Source organism: Zonotrichia leucophrys, chromosome 3, assembly GCF_028769735.1.
Source record: "Zonotrichia leucophrys gambelii isolate GWCS_2022_RI chromosome 3, RI_Zleu_2.0, whole genome shotgun sequence".
Lineage (NCBI taxonomy): Eukaryota > Metazoa > Chordata > Aves > Passeriformes > Passerellidae > Zonotrichia > Zonotrichia leucophrys.
In genome coordinates, this window is record NC_088172.1 from 111,041,570 (window position 1) to 111,062,196 (window position 20,627).

The 20,627-nt window shown below is 45.0% G+C and overlaps 1 protein-coding gene across 2 annotated transcripts in view; it reads right to left on the minus strand.

Annotated features, from left to right (window-relative positions):
• Positions 1–1,795: 1,795 nt before the first annotated feature.
• MSRA (methionine sulfoxide reductase A) overlaps positions 1,796–20,627 on the minus strand; it is a 243,412-nt gene continuing 224,580 nt past the window's right edge. Inside the window, exon 6 of one of the 2 annotated variants that reach the window (XM_064709948.1) lies at positions 1,796–2,626. In XM_064709948.1, coding sequence (XP_064566018.1) covers positions 2,462–2,626 — 165 coding nt within the window. In that variant the 3' untranslated portion in view covers positions 1,796–2,461. The remainder of the gene's footprint in view (positions 2,627–20,627) is intronic. The other variant, XM_064709949.1, reaches the window with a different exon arrangement.

Genomic DNA, 20,627 nt, shown 5'->3' on the forward strand with positions numbered 1-20,627 from the left:
ACCACCTTTGAAGACCTCAGGAGCTGGTTCTCTGTCAGCTTTCAACTTCATCTCCAAAGCAAATCATCACATTAATTTTCTCATTTCCTGGTAATTTTCTCTCCAGTTAGACCATGCCTGGGGTATTGACTTGAATGTACTTAAACAAGAGAGTTGCTCCATCCCTGGAAATGCTCCAAACCAGGTTGGACAAGGCTGGGAGCAAACTGGGATAGTGGAAAGAGTCCCTGCCCATGGCAGGAGGTGGGAATGGATGATCTTTAATGTCCCTTCCCACCCAAACCACAATGGGATTCTGTGTTTGTAGGAAAAAGCAGCAACTCTGTCAAAGGACAATTTTCAAAGAGTGCCCAATCAAAACTCTCAAGTCAAAATCAAACCAAAGATGCCAGTAAATAATTCTGTGGTACCAAAATATTTTGGTGTGGGCCAACTGTAGTATCAATGGAGCCCTTATGCTGATTTTTAGACCAAGACATCATTTCCATCAGGACAGTACTTAAAAAAACCCTCAGCCAGGCTCAGACTTGAGGATATCTATAATAAGAGTTTTTCTCAAAGACTTTCCAGCTTGTTTCAAATAAATAATTACAGTATGGAGTGGGAGGGGAGGGAGAGGAAAGGAAGGGAACCAGGAGACATTTCATGAGCCCCCAGATGATTCAGCACCTGAAATGCTTTGCCTTGGAGCACATCAGGAATTATCCCACTGGAGTCTGGATTTCACAGGGGCTGACAATGCACAGGATGAGGGTAAAACTTTATTTCACTCTCTTTGCTTCTCTGTCACTTCATGCCAAGGAAATGAGACACAAGTGCTGGTTTGCTTATCTGTGAGCACTGAGAAAACTCCATGGCAGGACAGTTTAGGGACAGGATCACTTACCACAGAAACCAAAATTCTGAGTGTGCTGTGGGCACATTTTGGGGCATCTCCAGGAAGAGCCTAACAGGGCAATCCTGGCTGAGGCAGCTCCTGTAAGCCTGGCCCAGGTGCAATCTGCCACGAGGACAGATTTCCTCTGGGTTTTGAGGCTGGGATGAGCTCAGCATCAGCTGAGGAGCACGAGGGAAGATGGGGAGATGATTTTTCTGGCACGGATTTACTCCCCATGTTTGGAAACAGTGGGCAGGGCTGCAGCACTGGATGTACAACCCCAAACACTGACTTTGTGGGGAGCATTTTCAGCCTCTCCAAGCTTGGAGCACGATCTGCTCTGCTGTGTAGGTACAGGAGATGTTCAGGGAGCTGGGTTGGGCCTTTTTGAGCTTTAAAGCTGAGCTGGTGAGCAGGAAACATCAAACCAAGCTATGGAGAGCAGTGCCATGGAGAAGGAGGTGCCGTGGATTTGTGTCTCTGAGTGCCACCATCTGTCCCCCAAAACTGGCTCACTCCTTGAGCTCTGGACCCACAGGATCCCATTTCCATAAACTGTGCATCCCTGCATCCTTTGTCTGCACTTTTGAGTCTGCACTCTGAGATCCCCGTGAATAAATCCAAAAATTTATTTTTTTCCCCCTTTCTGGCTGGCCTGCTATTTTGACTGCACACTCACTGGAGACTGCCCCAAGTTACCTTTTCCATGAGTCTTCTCTTGGTGGGGGCTCCCCAAGTTATTAAAGTACAAATAATTAGTCATAGGGGTAATTCCACTCCTCTGTACTGTCATGACTGATGATACAGATTTAAACACCCTGGTGTTTAATTAGAAATCTGCAGCATTTTATAATATTTGATAATTTTGTTTTAGATCTACCCAGATATCCACTTGGAACACATCACAGACAACATTGTTCTTTTCTTGTTCTGTCATTTATTGCAGAGCAGGAAACAAAACTGATTTCTTTTTGTGTTCATTCACTTGGAACTGTCAAAAAGAAGCGTCATATTACAATTTTATTTTTATGGCTAAAATAATTTCAGAAAATAGGCACTACAGGTGGTACTAAATGCTGTGAGAGTGGAGTTGTGGTGGGAGAATCACTGATCTGATCAATTCATCATTCCCAAAGACATCACATTCCAAGGTTGTGACAGGTAAGGAACCCAACCACATCTCCAGAAGTCAAAGCTCTGGGAACACCAGGAAATTAATTAACCCAAAAAAAATCAAAAAGTCCAAAGGCATTGGAAATGCAAAGCAGCTACGGGTGCAACCACCTCCTAATTCACCCTTTTAACAGCATTTCAAGCCAAACTTCAGAAGTTTGGATCTCTTTCCACATTTCCACATGACAAGGAAAACCTGGGAGCTGCACAGAGCAAGAATGGGAGCCATTCCTGCCTCTACTGTGGCTTTTGATGACGACAAACAGAAACCTGATAATTATGGAAAGCCTCCCCAGCAGATTCCCAAATCTTTATCCATGGATGCTGCAGGAACATCCATCCACCAGGGTTCCTGGTCTTTTTCTTCCCAAGCTCCCTACCATGAAGAGGAGGTGGTGGAGCAAGCCCAGGCTATTTCCTGATGCCCATGGGGCAGGAGACCCCCGTCCCTCCCAGGCCGCAGTACCCTCCAGGGTTCTTGCTGAGGTATTGCTGGTGATATTCCTCGGCATAATAAAACTCAGGAGCCTCCCGGATCTCCGTGGTGATGGGGCCAAAGCCTTCCTCCTTCAGCACCTGTCAGGAAAGACCACGGAAAGCCATTAGTGAATGACCTTAGGATTCCTCCCTGAAGGAGCCACAGGCTGTCTCTCAGTGCTCACACTCCCAGCTCATCCCTGAAAGCTTTTTCATCCCTGCTCTCGTGGTGTTTTGCTTTGCTCCGAGGCGTTGTGGGCACAGAGAGGGAGGGAGCCATCATCCCCGTTTAATGGCTCATTTGTTTAATCTGCCACGGCCATGCTTTTATTCTCTTTATTAACCCAGGCAGCGATGTGGAGCCATCAATGAAAGTGGAAAACAAAGGGAGAACACGCTGGGATCCACCCCGGGAAGCTGCAGCGTCCAGGAACCTTCCCTGGAAAGTGCCTCAGCCTCAAAATCCACCCCCAATGTCCTTGTCCAAGAAGAATTTCTGGGTGAAATTTCAACCCCAAGGATGTCCTTGGGAAATCAGAGCATTTGGGCTTTTTTTTTTTTTTCCGCAGAGTCACTGCAATCTCATTCTTCAAAGAGAAAACTTCCATCTTGACCAGAAAGTTTTAAGTTTTAAGGCAAATTATGGCTCATTTTGGAAATATTTGCCAATACCATGGACCAGGAGCAATAACCACTTGGCAGGAAGAGAAGACAGAATGTGGGTGGGGATTTTAAATTATACTTTAATTGCTTTCTGACATCCCCTAGCTGAGTTTGAAACTCCTGAGAGGTTTCTGACAGAGGGAATTTCTTTTTTAGATGAATTGCTGTGACATTTTCCCCATTACATTGTCCTTTCCTAAGAAAACTGGTAAACACTAACATTTTGGAGCCAATTCTCTTCTCAGTGTGGATATGACTTGTGCTCTGAAGTCTGTGCTAAAACCTAGTAAGCACTTTTAATTAATGACAGAATCCTGTTGCAAATTGTAGTTATAAATACTGGATGTAGATAAAATTGATTGAAGAGTCAGCATTTATGTTTCCCAGAAAAATATTTGTTATCTATCATACTATTAAATATACAAAATAAAAATAAAGGGAAATCATTGCATGGAATCACAAAATTATGAATCTGCCATCAGTTATCAAGTTCATCCTCTTGACTGAATGGTAGCAGCCTTGATCCCAAAAAACATTGGTTATGGAAGATCTTTGGAGATGGAGATCTTCATTCCAATATTTTCCATCCTGTTAGAGAATCCCTCCCAATCCTAGCCCAGTTAAATCCAGTACTTTAATTTAAACCCAGCATTGCTGGTTTACTCATCCTGGAAGTGGAAAGGAAATCCTTCTGTTCCTCTTTCATCTCTGACATGGCTGGGGAGAGGCAAGGATGACATGCAATGGAAATACTTCACTTAAACAACAGGCGATTATTTGGGACAAAAAGTTTCCAAATTTCCCCCACTGGGTTTTCCAGATCCTGCCCCACCACAGCCAAGCCCTGCCCTCAGCCTGACAGCAGCTGCTGGGATTTGGGGAGCACTACTTTGATTTATTCCCATAATTTCACCATCTAAAGGACACATTCTGCTGTGTTCAGTCTTCAGTCAGGAATGAAGTGATCAGATGGATACAAAATCCATGATGGACCAGTCTGGAGAGCCCTGAGCTCCCAATCCTGGACCAGATTTCTCAGCACAGCTAAAGAAGGTGTTGACTCATTAATTCCTTATGTTCCCACACAAGGAATTGGGATCACAATCTCCATTTCACAGGAACTTGGCCTAATTTTCCCATGTAAAACCACCAACCAGCTTTTTCCCATCTTTTGAATTGGATTTATCCCAAGGGAATCAGTTTATTCACCTGTCAGACATGTGAGTAAGGAAGATAAAACATGTGAAGGTTTGCACTACAGCACGTCAACAGCACCAAACACAAAGAGGTGTCAACACAGCTCCTTTCACAAAGCACCGTTTCACTTTCTAACCTTCCCAGCACAGAGAAAACACTTTGGAATGATCTTCATTGCTGAAAGATGGCACAAACTCTGCCATCCTGGGCATTACTCATTTACCTGCAGCTGCAAATGCAGTCAAAGTTGGCCTCCCCCTTCCCTGAGTCATGAGGATGCTGCTGGAGCAGGAGAGATTTTTCCACTGTGTTTTCTACAGTGTTTGTTACAGATTTTTAACCTGGGACTTTTCCATCATTGGCTTCATTTTGTCAGTTAGGGAATCCATTCCGTTCGATGTGGCACCACAAGAGGGCATAAACATCATTTATCCCTTCCCAGTCCATTAAAACCTGAATAAAGCAGAGCCCAAGATGAGTCCTTATATTGCACTTTGGTGCTGTTGTCAGTGGGAACCCCTGGCCCTGACACTCTGCCAAATCCCACCTTGGATGTTTGGATTTTAAAGGGAAAATTATTTTCCTCACACTGGCAATGTTGATGCCAAGATAAAAACATTGCAGGGAGACATGAGGAAGTTCAGGATGTTTAGCTGGCTCTGGCAAGTGTAAATCAGCCCACTCTGGATTGATTTCCTGCCACTGAGGCTGATATAATTTGATGGTAATCCTGTTCTAGAAGAATTTTTAGTCCTCTCTGTCTCAAAATTCCTGAGCCATCCAATGAGACCTCTCATTACCATGCTGCATTTAACCCTTGGGATTTTTAACTCATTGCAAGAAATTTTTAAGGAACCATTGGATCCTTTTTCCCTCCAATATTCCACTGCAATTCAAAGATAATTTATTCCTTCAGAGGATTTCTGTGGCTTTTGTCATAGGAGAGATCAAAACCCTGAAAGATCATTGATTGTTAACCCAGCTCTGTCAAGTCAAGGCAACATCACAAGGGGCCCTTTAACTGCTTATAATGCACCCCAAAAATCCTGTCAGATTCCACCAGGGAGGGGCCAAACGAAACCAGAACCCAAATCTCACCCAGCTGCAGAGGGGACACTGGAACAGGAGCAAGGAATCACAGAATCGTAAAGGTTGGAGGTATCAAAGTCAGCACTGGGAACCTCAGCACTAAAAGTTTGCCAGCCAACCTGTATTTTCAGCATGTAAAAGATGTGTTTGATGATTTTCCTAATTCTTTGCAGACTGTGAAAGTTTATTACTTGTCATTTGCTTTAAACCTCTGCCTGACCATTGATGACCAGAGTTGTCATCATATCCTCTGTCACAGAACATTGGATCTCAGAATCCCAACCAGTCTGGGGTTGGAAAGGACCTTAAAGCTCATTCTGTTCCACTTCCTGCCATTTTCAGGGACATTTTCCACTATCCCAGGTTGATCCAAGCTCTGTCCAACCTGGTCTTTGACACTTCCAGGGATCCAGGGGCAGCCACAGCTTCTCTGAGCACCCTGTGCCAGGGCCTCACCACCCTCACAGGGAAGAATTTCTTCCTAACATCCAATCCAAACCTACTTTTTTTCATTTCGATGCCATTACCCCTTGTCCTGCCACTCCAGGTTGTCATAAATTGTCCCTCTTTACATTTCCTGTAGGCTCCTTCAGGCACTGGAAGGTCCAAAAGTCACCCCAAATCCTTCTCTTCTCCAGGATGAACAACCCCAATTCTCTCAGCCTTTCCTCGCAGCATCCTCTGATCATCCTGGTGTCTCCAAACAAAATTCCTTCTCCCCTCTCTCCACAGAAATCTGGATTTTACACCTTAATCCTGCCTGTTCATGTCTTCAGCCAGACCCACAGCCTTTCACTCCCAATCTATAACCCAGGATTGTGGGTTATGGACTCTCACCCTTTTCCTGCATCTCTCCAGCTCTCCTTCCCCACTGCAGTCACCGGGGTGACTGGAATTCCACTGTGCTCAAGAGCCCCAGGGATTTATTCAGCCCTGCACTTACATTTCCTCTTTCATTCCCCATCCCTTCCCCAGCAATTCTTTGCATTCCACTTGCCTTCCTGACCTCTGCTGAGCACGGAGCAGATGTTTCCAAAGCACCATCTGCAATGACGCCAGAACCTCTTTCCCGGGCTAATTTAAACCCTCTCATTGTGCCTGCACTTGACTTTTATTGACATGGAATTTCAGCAGCTATTTTCTGTATTGTTGTCGGATTCTTCTGCAACTTTTTTGTAGCCGTGTCTGCTTTGGCTCACCTGGAATAACTCCAAACCCTCAGCGGGTTTTGGTGCGTCACCATCCTCTTTTTTTCAGCCCTTTTGTGAGGATATTGAACTGCACAGCTTCCCAAGACAGGTTAATCTCTCTTCACTGCAGCAACTGCACAGTTATTTGTACCTTTTATTTCCTATTTGTACCTCAGAAGAGCAACTTTCCTCTTAATCCACATGTGGCACCTCATTGTGCACCCTCTCTCTTCAAAAAAAACCTGTATTATGTGTGCAAGACATGAGTTTCCTCATGGTAAAGTCATTAGAAATTTGACAAAAAGGCTTTAAAATTGGTTTTGCTAAATGAAACCATTTAATTTTATGAGCAGAGGCATTAGTAAAGCAGGGGAGTATTAATTGGCTTCAAGCATTTTGTGACTTTTAATAAAAACGGCATCATCCTGTGTTTGATTCAATAGACACTTTATAAACCAGTTTATATGAACATCCAGCCACTTTGTCTTGTGTCCCAGTGAGTTGCACAAAGCTGCTGCATTTCTGAAACCTCCTTGAAAAATCCCTGATGTTGGAAACACCCCAGAGCATTCTGACATATGTGACAGCTCCTGCACCATCACTCCTGATGTCAAACTCTAACAACAATCTCACCAAATAAAATCTGATGGGCTCTCCCTTCATTGCAGTGTCTACTGAAAATTTCACACCAGCCACAGCAATCCTGAATTTCAGCTCTTTTTCCAAAAGTTCTAAGAATTATAGGAGCTGCACTATGGAGAACAACTGCAGGAATTAGTTCTGTGAACTCTTTATGATGGGAGGCTGTGGGAATCCTAGACACTTGATCCCTGTGATATTTTTAACTGGAAAACAACTTAACTGACTTTGCCAGGTTTGTGGATTAGTTGCTGGCAGGTTTGGGGGCAGAAATCCAGCCCTACAGCCTCACTTGATCCAGAGAAACAAACTTTGGTCCAGAGGAATGAGCAATCACCAATGTTTTATTTTCTCCTTCCCTTCCCTCTCCTTTCTGGCAGTTCAGCCCACTCTGCTGTGTCATCAATGATATATGATGTGAAATTGTTTCCTTTGTGCTGCCTTCAGTTGGCTGGAACAGCTCAGTTTGTCACACTGGGTCCAGTCTCCTCCGTGTCACTTACTGATGTTGGCTTTTCCACATTAATTGATGCCAGCAACCTCTACAAGTGCTGGAATGGGCTGAAATCCTGATTATCTGGTAAAACCTACATTCCCAGCCTGTAGGTGACCTGTTTTTGGAAATCATGTGTTTTTTGACAGGAAGAAGGAGCCTGCCAAGGGAAATGTGGGAGCAGTGACTGGTGAGTGCTGAAGTCCAGCCCCAGCTACCACATGGGCTGGGACCAGACATCCACATTCCCTTGATTCCAGCTGCCTCTGCCCTGTGGATTCCATGGCATTGATGCATTTGATAGGTGGTGCTGGGATTGATTAGCAAATGCTTTTCCACAGGGCTGTGGAGTGCTGCATAATGAGCTAATGCTCACACAGGCTTTGGAGAGCTGTGTAATTCCTGAGTATTGTTAATATCCTTGCAGGGAAGCTGTCTGCTCTCAGAACTCTCCTTGCAGAGTGTCTCTGGCAAATCAGACAAGACCAGGACTGGGAATGATGGTTTCATGGGGGTATAAATTCTTCATTTTTCACAGAATGGGCGCATGGATCTAAGGGCAGAAATGGTGAAATCCACAGACTCTTCGCTGGGAGAGAAAAGCTGCTGTGGGACTAAATTGGAAGAAAAATGTCATAGATTCATGGAATGCTTTGGGTTGGGAGAGACCTTAAAGACCATCCAGACCATGGCCAGGAACATTTCCCACTATCCCAGGTTGCTCCAAGCCTTGTTCAACCTGGCCTTGGACACTTCCAGGGATCCAGGGGCAGCCACAGCTTCTCTGGGCACCCTGTGCCAGGGCCTCCCCACCCTCACAGGAAAGAATTCCTTCCCAATATCCCACCTAACTCTGCTCTCTGGCAGTGGGAAGCCATTCCCTGTGTCCTGTCCCTCCATCCCTTGTCCCCAGTCCCTCTCCAGCTCTCCTGGAGCCCCTTTAGGCTCTGGAAGGGGCTCTGAGCTCTCCCTGGATCCTTCTCCTCTCCAGGTGAACATTCCCAGCTCTCCCAGCCTGGCTCCAGAGCAGAGGAGCTGCAGCCCTTGGAGCATCTTCACGGCCTCCTCTGGACTCTCTGCAGGAGCTCCACATCCCTTTCATGTTGGGACCCCCAGAGCTGGACACAGAGCTCCAGGAGGGGTACACCAGAGTGGAATCACCTCCCTTGACTTGGTCACACAGCTTTAGATGCAGCCCAGGATACATCCTGCAGGGATTACCCATTCCCTGGCCAAAGAGGAGCAGTGCCGCTGCAGGAACCTGCAGGAATCTTTCCTAGGGATGTATCCTTCCAGTGCAGCACAGAGAAAATGCAGATGAGAAGGAAACAGGATAGAAAAAGAAGATTGTACAAAAGCTAAGCTGAAGAATCCTGATTTTCATCCATAAAACTGCAACACTGACTTTGTCCAAGCTTCTCCCTGTTGACAAATCACCCACACAACAGAATACATCACTGAAATGGAGAAACTGATCCTGGCTGGAGACACATCTCCAGGAGCCTTAGGGGAAGGTGGGTGTGTGTATAAAGTGTGTTTTGAAGATCTGCTCTCTCTGAAATGTTTCCCTCTTAACCACTTAGCTTGGAGCAGGTTGTTTGGTCACTCCTCCCTGCCAGAGGGGAAGGAATTGCTGGGCTTGGATATCCATCAGTCCTGCCAAGGTAAATCACAGTTGGATGAGAGCCTGGTATTAACACAGCCCCAAGTGGTTGTGCTCAGAGGGTCTAGGGAGGACCAGGAGTGCAGTTAGCCTGATATTTCCTCCTGTTTTACCTCTGAGTGTAAAACCTGAGTATTGCCCACAACAATGAGCTCTGCCAGCTGAAATATCACATTTATCCAGCCAGATTTCATGGTACCTTCTCCCACAACAGGAAAAGAGGAGCTTTGAATTTGTCCTAAATCATCTTAAAGGCAACTGACAGTGAAATAAAATCTGCAATTCTATTTTTTCCTGTTGGATGCTGATCCTGCGAACGTGCATAGGAAGGAAGTTGTATCCTGCTCTCCATCATATCCATCTAATTCTGGATTCAAAGCTTTTTAGCTCCAGATACTGCCTGGTTTAACAGGATCAGCTTGACCCAGAGTCTTTACAAGCTTGACCTTCAGCGTGGAGCTTCCTGAACACCCATCCTGTTTTCTCCTGAGGGAAGAGAGATGAAAGTGGGGAATGGCACGGGCAGGCATTTAGGAGGTAGAGGGAGATAACATTAGCAAAGATAAAAGACATCTTGCTCCAGTAGCATCTGGGAGCTAATTAGGTGTTGAAGGAGCCATTGAGAGAGATGGAAATTCTGTTTGTCTGGCCAATTTGAAGGCAGCCAAACAGCCTCTTACTGCACATCCTGCATGGATAATTGATGATGCCTAAGAAAACTCCTGCCCCGTCCTGACTTCCAGTGATCTAAAGCTCAAATCTCCTCCGTGGCTGGAGACAGCAGAGTCTCCTCCCCTAATCACTCATCCATTACTCTCATATTCCTGAAATAACAACGGCCAGGGCCAAGCTGGGATGGGGGAAATGACCCACACACAGAGCAGCAAAGCTCAGAGCAGAATGCCGGAGACCACAAGTGGTTTGGCCCTGGATGACTCTGAGAAACCAACTCAGATCCAAAAATACTCTTAAGATCAGGCAGCCCCAGCTGCCTGTGGACAGAATAAAACCCTCCACATGTAAATAGTGTGTTGACAAGACTTCCCCACCTCCATTAGCTCAGTTATCTCTGGATCACATTTTGTTCCAAGTGCAGAGCAGCTTGTGGTGTTCCCTTGGGTGTGAGCCCTTGGCAATGAATGTAAGGCTCTGCAATTATTTTTTATTCAGGGGAGCAGCAATGAAGAAGTAAAAACGTTTATTTGCCATATCAAACCCAGAGGGCTCAGGTCAGCTCTGCTGTTACACTGCCATCATTTTATTTTTCTCTCTGGATTTTCATCAAGTATTTCTTCCATGATATATAAGCATGACAGTTTCTCAGGAACACACATGAGTTTTGCAGAGAAACTAATTATCTTTACCTAAACTCATCCTGAAAAAAACAGAAATTATTTCTGTTGTGATTGGAGGGAAAATCTTCCAGACAAGAGACCATACACAAATATTTACCACTAAAATAATAAAATTTGCTATAACTTAAATATCCTTGCACTGGAAATTATTGGGAAACCTGTCATCCCTGCTAACTATTTTGCCTCTAATAATACCTTGAGATTTTCTCTTCAGCCTCCTAAGACCATTGGTTTATAACCCTAAACCATTTAATCCACTCAAAAAGCTGGGAGGTGGTTTTTATTTTGCTGACCACTCTCTGGAGAGGTGAACAACTCACCCTGAACACCCACCATGAGCCTCACCTACTAAACTCGATGCTGTCACCTCTATGTTCAGCCTGTATTGGTGGTTTCTTATATAAGGAAATATCTCAGAAGGATCCAACATGGGTCTAATATTCCCAACAATTTACAGCAAAACTATTCATGTTACACATTGAATGTTCAAGCAAAACAGAATTAGAAAGTCACAGAATCTTTTTGGCTGGAAAAGTCTTCTTAAGGCCATGAAGTCCAACCATCTTCAGCACTGCCAAGGCCACCACTTATATATGGCCCATCAGATATTGTCTGTGTTCTAATGCAGCCTAAGGGGAAGGGATGTTAAAGGATGGTCCTGGGGAAGGGAAAAATCAACACCATGTTTTTCTTGGTTTTTTTGATATTTTCCTTTTTTTTCCCCCCATGGAGATGCCTTTTCCAAACATCTTAAATCCCCCATGGCTGCTCTCTCCAAACATCATCCAACAGAGAGGAGATGGATCCAGCGTGAGACTGATCTTGATCTAAGCACCACAACACTGCACATCAAATGAAACAGAAAATCGAGGTCCCTGTACTGGATCTCAAGGATCAGTGCAGCTCTGTGAAATTTCCAACTAAAAATCCCACTCTGGTTTAAAACAGAAGCCAAATTCTTCTGCCCCTTGCCCAATGTGTGTTGTCAGGCAGCTGCTGCAATTCCAGCCTAGGTCTTTCTGACTTTTCTGTACAGCTGATTTCAGTGGAATATTTGCTGGATTTTTAATCCACATAGCAGATCAGAGAGAGGCTGAATACTTCAAAGCAATTTGGATCCTTCAGAATGACAAATTGTTTCTGTTATCGAATATATGCATAATTACTACTAAAATTATATTTGAAATGGCTACCAAGCAATACAATTTTTAGCCCATTCCAAGGACTGAAAAGTCAAGAGAAAATGAACAGAGCACGTTTTAATCAGAAGATAAGTAGTTTTCCAGCCACTATAAATAGAAAAGGCTGGAAGAACCCATCCAACACGCAGGAGAAAGCGTGCGGAGGGTAAAATTCCACAGTGTTTTGGCTTTGGACTTCAGAAGGTAGTGAGTATGAGATAGTGTGAAATACAAAGAAGCCTTTGTTGTTTACATCTGAAGTTTAAAAGTGGCACAGTGTGAATAAACAAAGGATGTTCCATGAGACGCTGCAGCAGGGATGCGCTCGCTCCGTTGGAGCTCCGCGTAAACAGAGGCATCGCCTCCGTGCTTGAAAAAGAGAGGGAGGTAAACTTGAAAGCTTTGCCTTCCAGAAAATCTCATTTACCAGGATCCTCAGGCTTTTAAGTGGTAGGGAAAACACACACAAGCTTAATAAGACCAAGATCTGGATCATTTAGCATTTGCTTTCAGGTTGGTTAAGCTCCTTCCTAACGATAACGGTGCACGTGCTCTGCAAAACCTGAATTAGCCGTTCCTTATCTTTCCAGGGAAAATAAGTTTTGTCCTCAAGAATTGGGATAATATCAAGCAATTTCGTTTCTGGCAGACAATAAAGAATAGCTTAATAAGTTAACTGATTGTTTTCCAGGGTAAGGACAGAATTTAAAGATACCCAGATTCAGTTCAATAATCATGACAATATTTCCTGTTGTGGAGTTACATAGCATTGAACTTGATCCATAGGATCATGGAATCATGGAATGGTTTGGAGTTGAAAGGGACCTTTAAATCCATGCAGTTCCACCCCCTGCCATGGGCAGGGACATTTCTCCCTATCCCAGGTTGATCCAAGCCCCATCCAGGGATCCAGGGGCAGCCACAGCTTCTCTGGGCACCCTGTGCCAGGGCCTCACCACCCTCACAGGGAACAATTCCTTCCCAATATCCCGTCCATCCCTATCCTCTGGCAGTGGGAAGCCATTCCCTGTGTCCTGTCCCTCCATCCCTTGTCCCAAGTCCCACTCCATCTTTTTTCCAGCCTCCCTTCAGGTACTGGGAAGCCCCAATTAGGTCATCCCAAAGTTTTTCTTTTCCAGGCTGAACAACCCCAATTCTCCCAGCCTTTCCTCACAGTAGAGATGCTCCACCTCTCTGATCAACTGGGTGGGTTCAATTTAGTTATGGTACCTGTACACATCTTTCAATGCAAAAGTCTCCCCCTATTTGACAAATATGATAAAACTTGATTTTGATTCAACACACTTTCAGCTATTCTTATGATGATAGAGGGCAATTTTGATGAAGCTAAAAATAAAATTGTAATTATTTCCGCCTTGTCCTGTCCCTCCAGGCCCTTGTCCCCTGTCCCTCTCCAGCTCTCCTGGAGCCCCTTTAGGCTCTGGAAGCGGCTCTAAGATCTCCCCAGATCCTTCTCTATTCCAGGTGAACACCCCCAGCTCTCCCTGCTGTCCACGATTTAATGCAATTCCCTTTTTTATACAATTGTGAAAATTGTTGCAGCATGACCATTTTACGAGAGGAGGAGGAAAAGATGCACTTGGGTGGAACAGCAGCTGCAAACCCAGCACCGTTTCACAGCTGCCAAAAGTGCTGAGAGTTCAGCAACAAGGGTGAAAATAAAAATGCTTCATAAGGAAACAGGGTAAATCCTACAGCTCCAGCTCCTTCCCACATCATCCCTACTCCTTCTGGGCACAACGGGGAGTTACTGTGTGTACAGGGCACCTACAATCACAGAATTACAGAATGGTTTGGGTTAGAAAGCATCTTAAAGCACATCTAGTTCCAACCCCAAAACTTTCTTTTATCTGATCCTACCTTTTATGAGCAGCAGAATTCTTTCTCAAGCTTCTTGATCAGCTCTAGTGATTTTTTTTTTTATTAAAGAGGTGCACCTCAGGCTTCCAGAAAAGTATCAGTGAAGGAAACCTCCAGAGCTTCTCTAGCTTCTCCACCTGCCCCAAGCTCTGCCTGCTCCTAGAAGAGTTTAGGTACAAACAATTCTGATATATTTGATTAGTGACCCTCAGCACAAACACACCCCACAGGGGCTGAGATTTGAATGAGACTTACAGTCAACAAGTTAATTTGTCGGGAAGCTTAGAAAATACAAGACCCTTTTGGACTTCAGGGTCAAATTCCACTCATTGTATAAATCACCCACCACCACTGGAATGGATTTATGCGTCTGGAAAGGAGATTTGAATTTGGCCATTAGTAAAACAAAATACTGAGCTGATTGAGGCTGGAGAGGAAGCAAAGAAAATGCAGGGAATGCACTTTACATTTCAGAGAGAACCTGGCATTTGCAGCACATCATCTTCCTGCCAGCTACAGAACAGCAGTGACTTGGCAGAGGCTCCATGGCCAGATGTCACCCTCATCTGGTTCTCTTGGCTCAGGCTGCTCCTTTGAAATGAGCAGCAAAGCAGGGCGAGGATGGCTCTGCCTGGTGCTCCCTGCACAAGGAATAGAAGGAGGAAAAGTTCCCCAGCTCCCCAAACCTGGCATTGCTCTGCACCATTTTGACAAATTCACAGCCCTCACCAGGCAGAATCTGGGAGGTGGAAGCAGAGTCAAGAACCAAAGGGATTTGTTTGACAGCTGCCTCTCGCTGGGTGATGGATACAGCACAAATCCTCTCCGGGTGCTTTCCCTGCAGCTTCAAACACTTCAGCATTCAGAGCCCTGGTGCATTTCCCAGGATAAAACCCTGCACTTGGATTTCTTTGTTTAAAGGCATTGCTGTGTCTCTATTTCACTGCACCTTCCTAACTGGTTGTTTTATTTAAAGAGAGAGATCCTTGAAATGAGATGATCTTTAAGATCCCTTCCAACACATCCTACTCTGATTTGTGCATTTCTATTATATTACCACAACCAAGAGCAAGGAGAAAAACATCAGGGCATTCCCCACCTAAAACCCGCCTCTTTTGGAGCTAATTGCTATTTAGGCAATTAAGGATTTATGATAGATATGATGGGACACGGCCTAACACCACATGTTCCTCCTAAAACACCTTCAGATACACCAGGAGATCTGAACTAATGGCCAAATTTTGGGGGGGTTTTGACATGGCAGCAAAGTCCCCAAATGCCTTTAGACCCAGGGAACAAAAGAGACAGGCACAGACCATCCTGGCTAAACCCCCATGTGAGTGACCTTCCCTCAGAAGGAGAATTCCTTTTGAAACCCAACACCTGATAACACGTGTGTGTTTGTATACACATCAATATGTGTGATAAGAAGGCTGCTCCATGGCAGAACCTGCCAAAAAACCCATTTTTTGTCACCATCTGCTAGGAAGAGAGCGAGCACCTGTTAGGAGCAGCTGCCTGAATGCAGAATGTAGGTAAGAGAGAAAAATCAGTTTCATTTTGGACTTGGCCTGCTGCAGGTAGCACATGGCTTCCACCACCGAGGATGCCAAGTGGTCCTTTTTAAGTTTGTCCTAATTAAGAGCGTTATGAAACCTCCAAATTGTTCATTTATAGGCTGTAACAGCAAGTAAAAGAAGTGATGGGGGCCCCCCAAAACACCTCCCCACCTCCACTGGGGTCTCTGCCCTGTTCCTTGCCTTTTTCTTTCTTGAAGCCAACGGAGCATTTGGAGGAGCCATGCGTGGCTCGGTGCCTCTCCTGGCACAGCAGCTGCCCCAGGACGTGTTGCTCTGAGGAATCCCAGCATTAGCAACACCCCTTGACTTCTTCCTTTGGAGAACAACTGCTTCCCTTTGGCTGCCTCCTTGTGTCCATCTCTGTGGGGGTCCTGGGAGGGATTTTGGAGGGATTTTGGAAGGAACCGAGGGCGCTCGGTCCAGGCGCTCGCTGTGATCAAGGCACCAGCAGCTGCCAGCCCTGCCATGCTGTCCTTTCTCCAGGGGCAGCAACGGGGTTGCCACCACCCAGAGAACTTGGAATGGGCAGAAAAAAACACATGAAAGGATTTCCCACCCTCGTCCAAGCGACAGATCCAAGTTCACAAGTCAGCATGGCCTCTCCCACCGTGCCTGACACCACGGATGGTCTCAAATCTGCTGCCCTTAATCCCCACTTGTGGCATCTGTGCATCCATGGAAGGAATGAGGTCATTCAGTTTGTTCTTTCCCAACCTCCCAAGCATGGGCTGTTCCTCATTCTCTTCAGCAAGCAATGCTTTTGTCCCATGGCTGACTGTGTGACACAGCCACTCACTCAGTGACAGCACCAGCACCAGCACCTGCCTATCCCTGGGTGTGAAAGGGCTTTTGGTCCTAAAATTCAGCCATCCTGCAAGGAATCTTCCTCTTCCCCTTTACCACACAGCCCTACACCTAAGAATCATTTGGGGAGGAACTATAGGACTATGAGGAGCTCCTGTCTCCATTACCAGCAACAGGCTCCCTTGCAGAGGGAATATTTGAAATGGGCATCAGTATTTGGGAGCCCTTTCAGCTCCAAACATCTTCCCTTTTTTTTTTGTTTCCCCACTTCCTCATTTTATCTTCCATTTCTTGTCTTCCCAACTACTTCTGACCATCTTCTGATCTACCCTGCGTCACAATCTCCTGTTTTGAGGAGGATAAATATTTTTAATAAATAATCTGTCCGACCCATTTGACCCCAGAAATTTGTATTTTTTTAAATGGAAGCAGAAAACTGGTGAGACTGTCACAGCCTGTGAAAACCCAGAGGCTTGTGCACACAGACAATGCCTTGAGGAATAAGGGAAATTCCCAAAGTGCTTTTGAGGCTCCAAGCTCTGTGATGTGCTTTACAGATCAAATGCTGATCCCCAAACAACCCAACCCTGATTTCCACGTGTGAAAACAACTGTTCACCTGGAACAAATGCTGATCCAAAAAAAAAACCCCATAACCCAGCCCTGATTTCTGCATAGGAAAACACCCATCCAGCTTGAGAGCGAGCGCACGAGGCTGAGGGAGAAATTCCATTTCTCCTGCTTGTAGAAGAGTAAAGCTGCTCTTGCTGCAGAGGAACCCAGCTAAAATCACACAAAGCCATCCCACGGAGTCCCTTCTCCCTGCAAAGCTGCACTTCCAGCCATGTGGTTTAGCACAGATCCGCTGGTCAAGCAGGAATTCTTTTTCCTAATGCAGATTTCTCTCCGTGAGCACATCTGTAAGCTATAGATCCCTCCCTCCTGGGACAGGCCTAATGGGCTCTGCATCCACTCTGCCTCATTTCTTTGGGAAGTGTTGGCTCTGCAGTGGGAGGGCTGAAGAGGGGCTTGCACTGAGGGATGGTTTTTCATTCCTGAATTTAAATGCACAAACAGAAACCGTGGGTTGTTATTGCTGAGAGAAACATGAACAGAGGGCTCAAGAGCCACAGATTGGGGTGTCAGTGACACAGAAGCATCCCAGGACATGATGGAGTAGCTAATTAATGCCCTGGCTAATTAATGTCACCCCTGGCCTCTAAATTGGTCATATATTTCCTTAAGAGCTTCTGGTCCCCACCAGCAAAAGGGCAGCAATGCAGAAGCGCAGAGAGGGCAAGTTTCAGCCAGGAATCTCCTCCTGGTTCATTTCCTGTGATTCCCTGATGGATTTGGGATGTCTGAGGAAGGCAGGGATATTGAACAGCTCAGTGCTGACTTTGCATGCAGAAGGGAAGGGGAAGAAGCTGGAGTTGAGCTCAGTTATGAATCATGAGAGCAGAAATCAGAGGTGTCCATGCCCAGGTGGGTGGGGATCCTCCACCAGGAAAGCTTCCCCTCAGCAGAAACATGGGATAAATCCATCCTTGAGAGCAGCCCAGTGAAGCTCTGCTACAAAGCAACCTCCCTTGGGGCACCCTGAAATATTAAAATATTAAAATTCTCCAAAATTTTACCACCAGCACATGCTCAGATGAAGAACCTCAAATCAAGAAGAGCTCAGTCTTAAAAACAATGTGGTGAAAAATCCGAACTCTCCTGCCTTATTAAAAAAAAAAAAATCCAGCAACTGAAAGGAAAAAAAAAAAAAAGAAAGAAAAAGACTTGTTCATGCTGTTACAGTTTAGGAACTGCTGGCATCCCTGTCTCTGGGAGGAAGGGATGGGGAGCTGACTGCTCAGCAGCTGAGAACGCGTGTTCTGGAAGCAGCTCCCGGAGCAGATGGTGCAATGATTACTGCCAGTAAATGTTAGAGCCCTCTTTTCCTTCCCCCATTTTTTTTTTTTTTGCTTTTTCCTTTTTTTTTTTTTTTTAACTAGAATTCTGAACAACAGGGGGAAAATAACTACAAAGAATACATGAAAGCAGCTTGATTTCCTTTCTTTTTCCCCTCTCTCTGAGTGTGCCTTGCTCCTTCTCTAGCACCTGACGCTGCAGAAGGGGATGTTCCCTGGGATTGCTGGGATGATGGAATCCACCACCAAGCACTTTGTTCGGGGGAGTTTGACACGGCTTTTGTGCTGCAAGCTGTGTTCCCTGGGAAATGAGGAGCTGCAGGATCATGTGCTGTGTATGGGATGCTAAAAACAGGGAAAAGGAGAAGGGATGCAGCTGTGTATAATGGAAGGTGTCCCTGCTGGTGGTAGGGCTTGGAATTGGTGGCCTTTGAGGTCCTTTCCAACCCAAATCATGCTGGGATGCAATGATTCCATGATTTAAATTGTCACCCTGCTGGCTTGTGGTGTAATAAACACTCCTTGGGCCAAGAAATGGGAATTATTTTTCACTTTCATCACCAGGGTCTGGCTCCCCTGGCCCCATCTCCTCCTCCAATGTCTCTGAGCAGCCCTGAAACATTTCTACCACATTTCCTCTCTTGTTCCCCTCTCTTTGTCCCAATATTCACTTTCTTTCCCCTTTAAAATTTGATATTTTTTTTCTTTTTTTTTTTTTTTTTGCCTTCTAGCAGGGCAGCTTGTTCCCCATCACTTTAAAATCACTTTAAACCTCCAGGAGACCCGGGGGGATCTTTTTTTTAAAAAAAAAGTGAATTTCTTTTTAAATTTGGCTCCCAAATTTTTAAAGAGCAAACATCAGCCAGGATGGGAAGGATCATCCCTGTCTTTTTGGAAAACACACTGTGGTGCTGGAGCAGAAACAGCCAGAGCAGCACAACACATCCCCCTGCAGCATCTCTTGAGGGCTTCAGCTTTTAAATGCTGTGACATCTCTCCCAAATGTGTCTTGGGATTTTTTTTTTGGTTTTTTTTTTTTTTTGAGTTTTTTAATGTCTATAAATTAAGAAAAGCCAAGGAAATTTCCACTGGGAGATTAAAAAAAAAAGAAAAAAAGGCAAAAAAAAGCAGGATATGCGCAAAAAACGCCTCCTTCCTGAAATTCAGATCCCTACTCTGCAGCAGGGAGGTACCAAAGCCTCTCGTAGACAGGCTGGGAGAAATATTTTAGAATTGAAAACAACATGTTTTTCTCCAGCTTCCTGCTCCCAACAATTTTGGCTGGAACTTTAAAAATATCAGTCTGAGGAGGCAGAAAACTGGCACAGAAAATGTCACCCCCTCCACCCCAAATTAATGTTTGCTGAAGTATCAATCAACTGAGGGAAGAGGCTTCTGAGAGGAACTGTCAGACATCCCTAAAATGGGGAGCATCCAGCTCCACTGGCAACACTGAGGTGCCAGAATTCCTCAGTGTGATTCCAGGTCAAAGCAAATCACATTTTCAATTAGAGGGCTGAGGTTTCTTTGTGACCATACAGGGAAAGGAATGGTCAACATCTGCTAAATTATCAAATTCTTCTTGCTATTAGCCATGAAATTCCTCTTTGAAGGTCAGGCATGGTTTTTCAAGGTGAAGCCTAACAGTAGTTAAAGAATAACATTTTTTAATTTCAGTTATAATAATTTTGAGGCTTTGTTGGGATGTTTTCAATTACAATCACAGCTCTCATCCTTTGACAGCTTCCAGGGAAGAAAAGAGGGGAGTAAATGAAATGTTGCATCTTCATTCAAAGCCTGCAGCACTCACCAAACAAAACTGAAATGAAGGGTTCCAAGAAAGTCAGCACTGGACCATCCATGAATACTCCTCTCCTTGAGATGCAGCACTTGTATCAAGGACACAGACCATCAATAATGACAGCAGCAGTGTTTGTTCTGCAATTTGTGGGTATTCAGAGCCCACTCCTCAAATCCCTGCTTAAATTGTGGCAGCACAAATGGAGTTGGACAGAGCCTGGTCCTCGAGTCCTACACCATTTTCTGGGTTCAAAGGCTGAGCGTTTTAGCTGTGTAATAATGGGTGGTATTACCAGGTATTGTGATGAAAATAAATGTTCCTTGAAATGAAAATACCCTCTTTCCACGGAGCATGAACCTGGCTTTCTCTTTCTTCTCTGCTGGATCAGTGGTATTTGCAGAAAAACTCTTGTGCCACTTGTGGGATAGCACTTCATGCTGAGCTATCAAGGAACAGGTCAGGCTTGGGGGTGTTTTCTTTTAATTTGTTGTTCCAGCTAACTGAGGACACCAGATTTAAGACTGGCAGTGCAAACACAGATGCTGCATGTCTGACACACCTTAAAATCAGTAACAGTGAGGAAATGTGCAAGGGATTTGATTTATTTTTAATATTTTTGTTGTCCTCCCCAGGCTGGATGGGGCTTTGA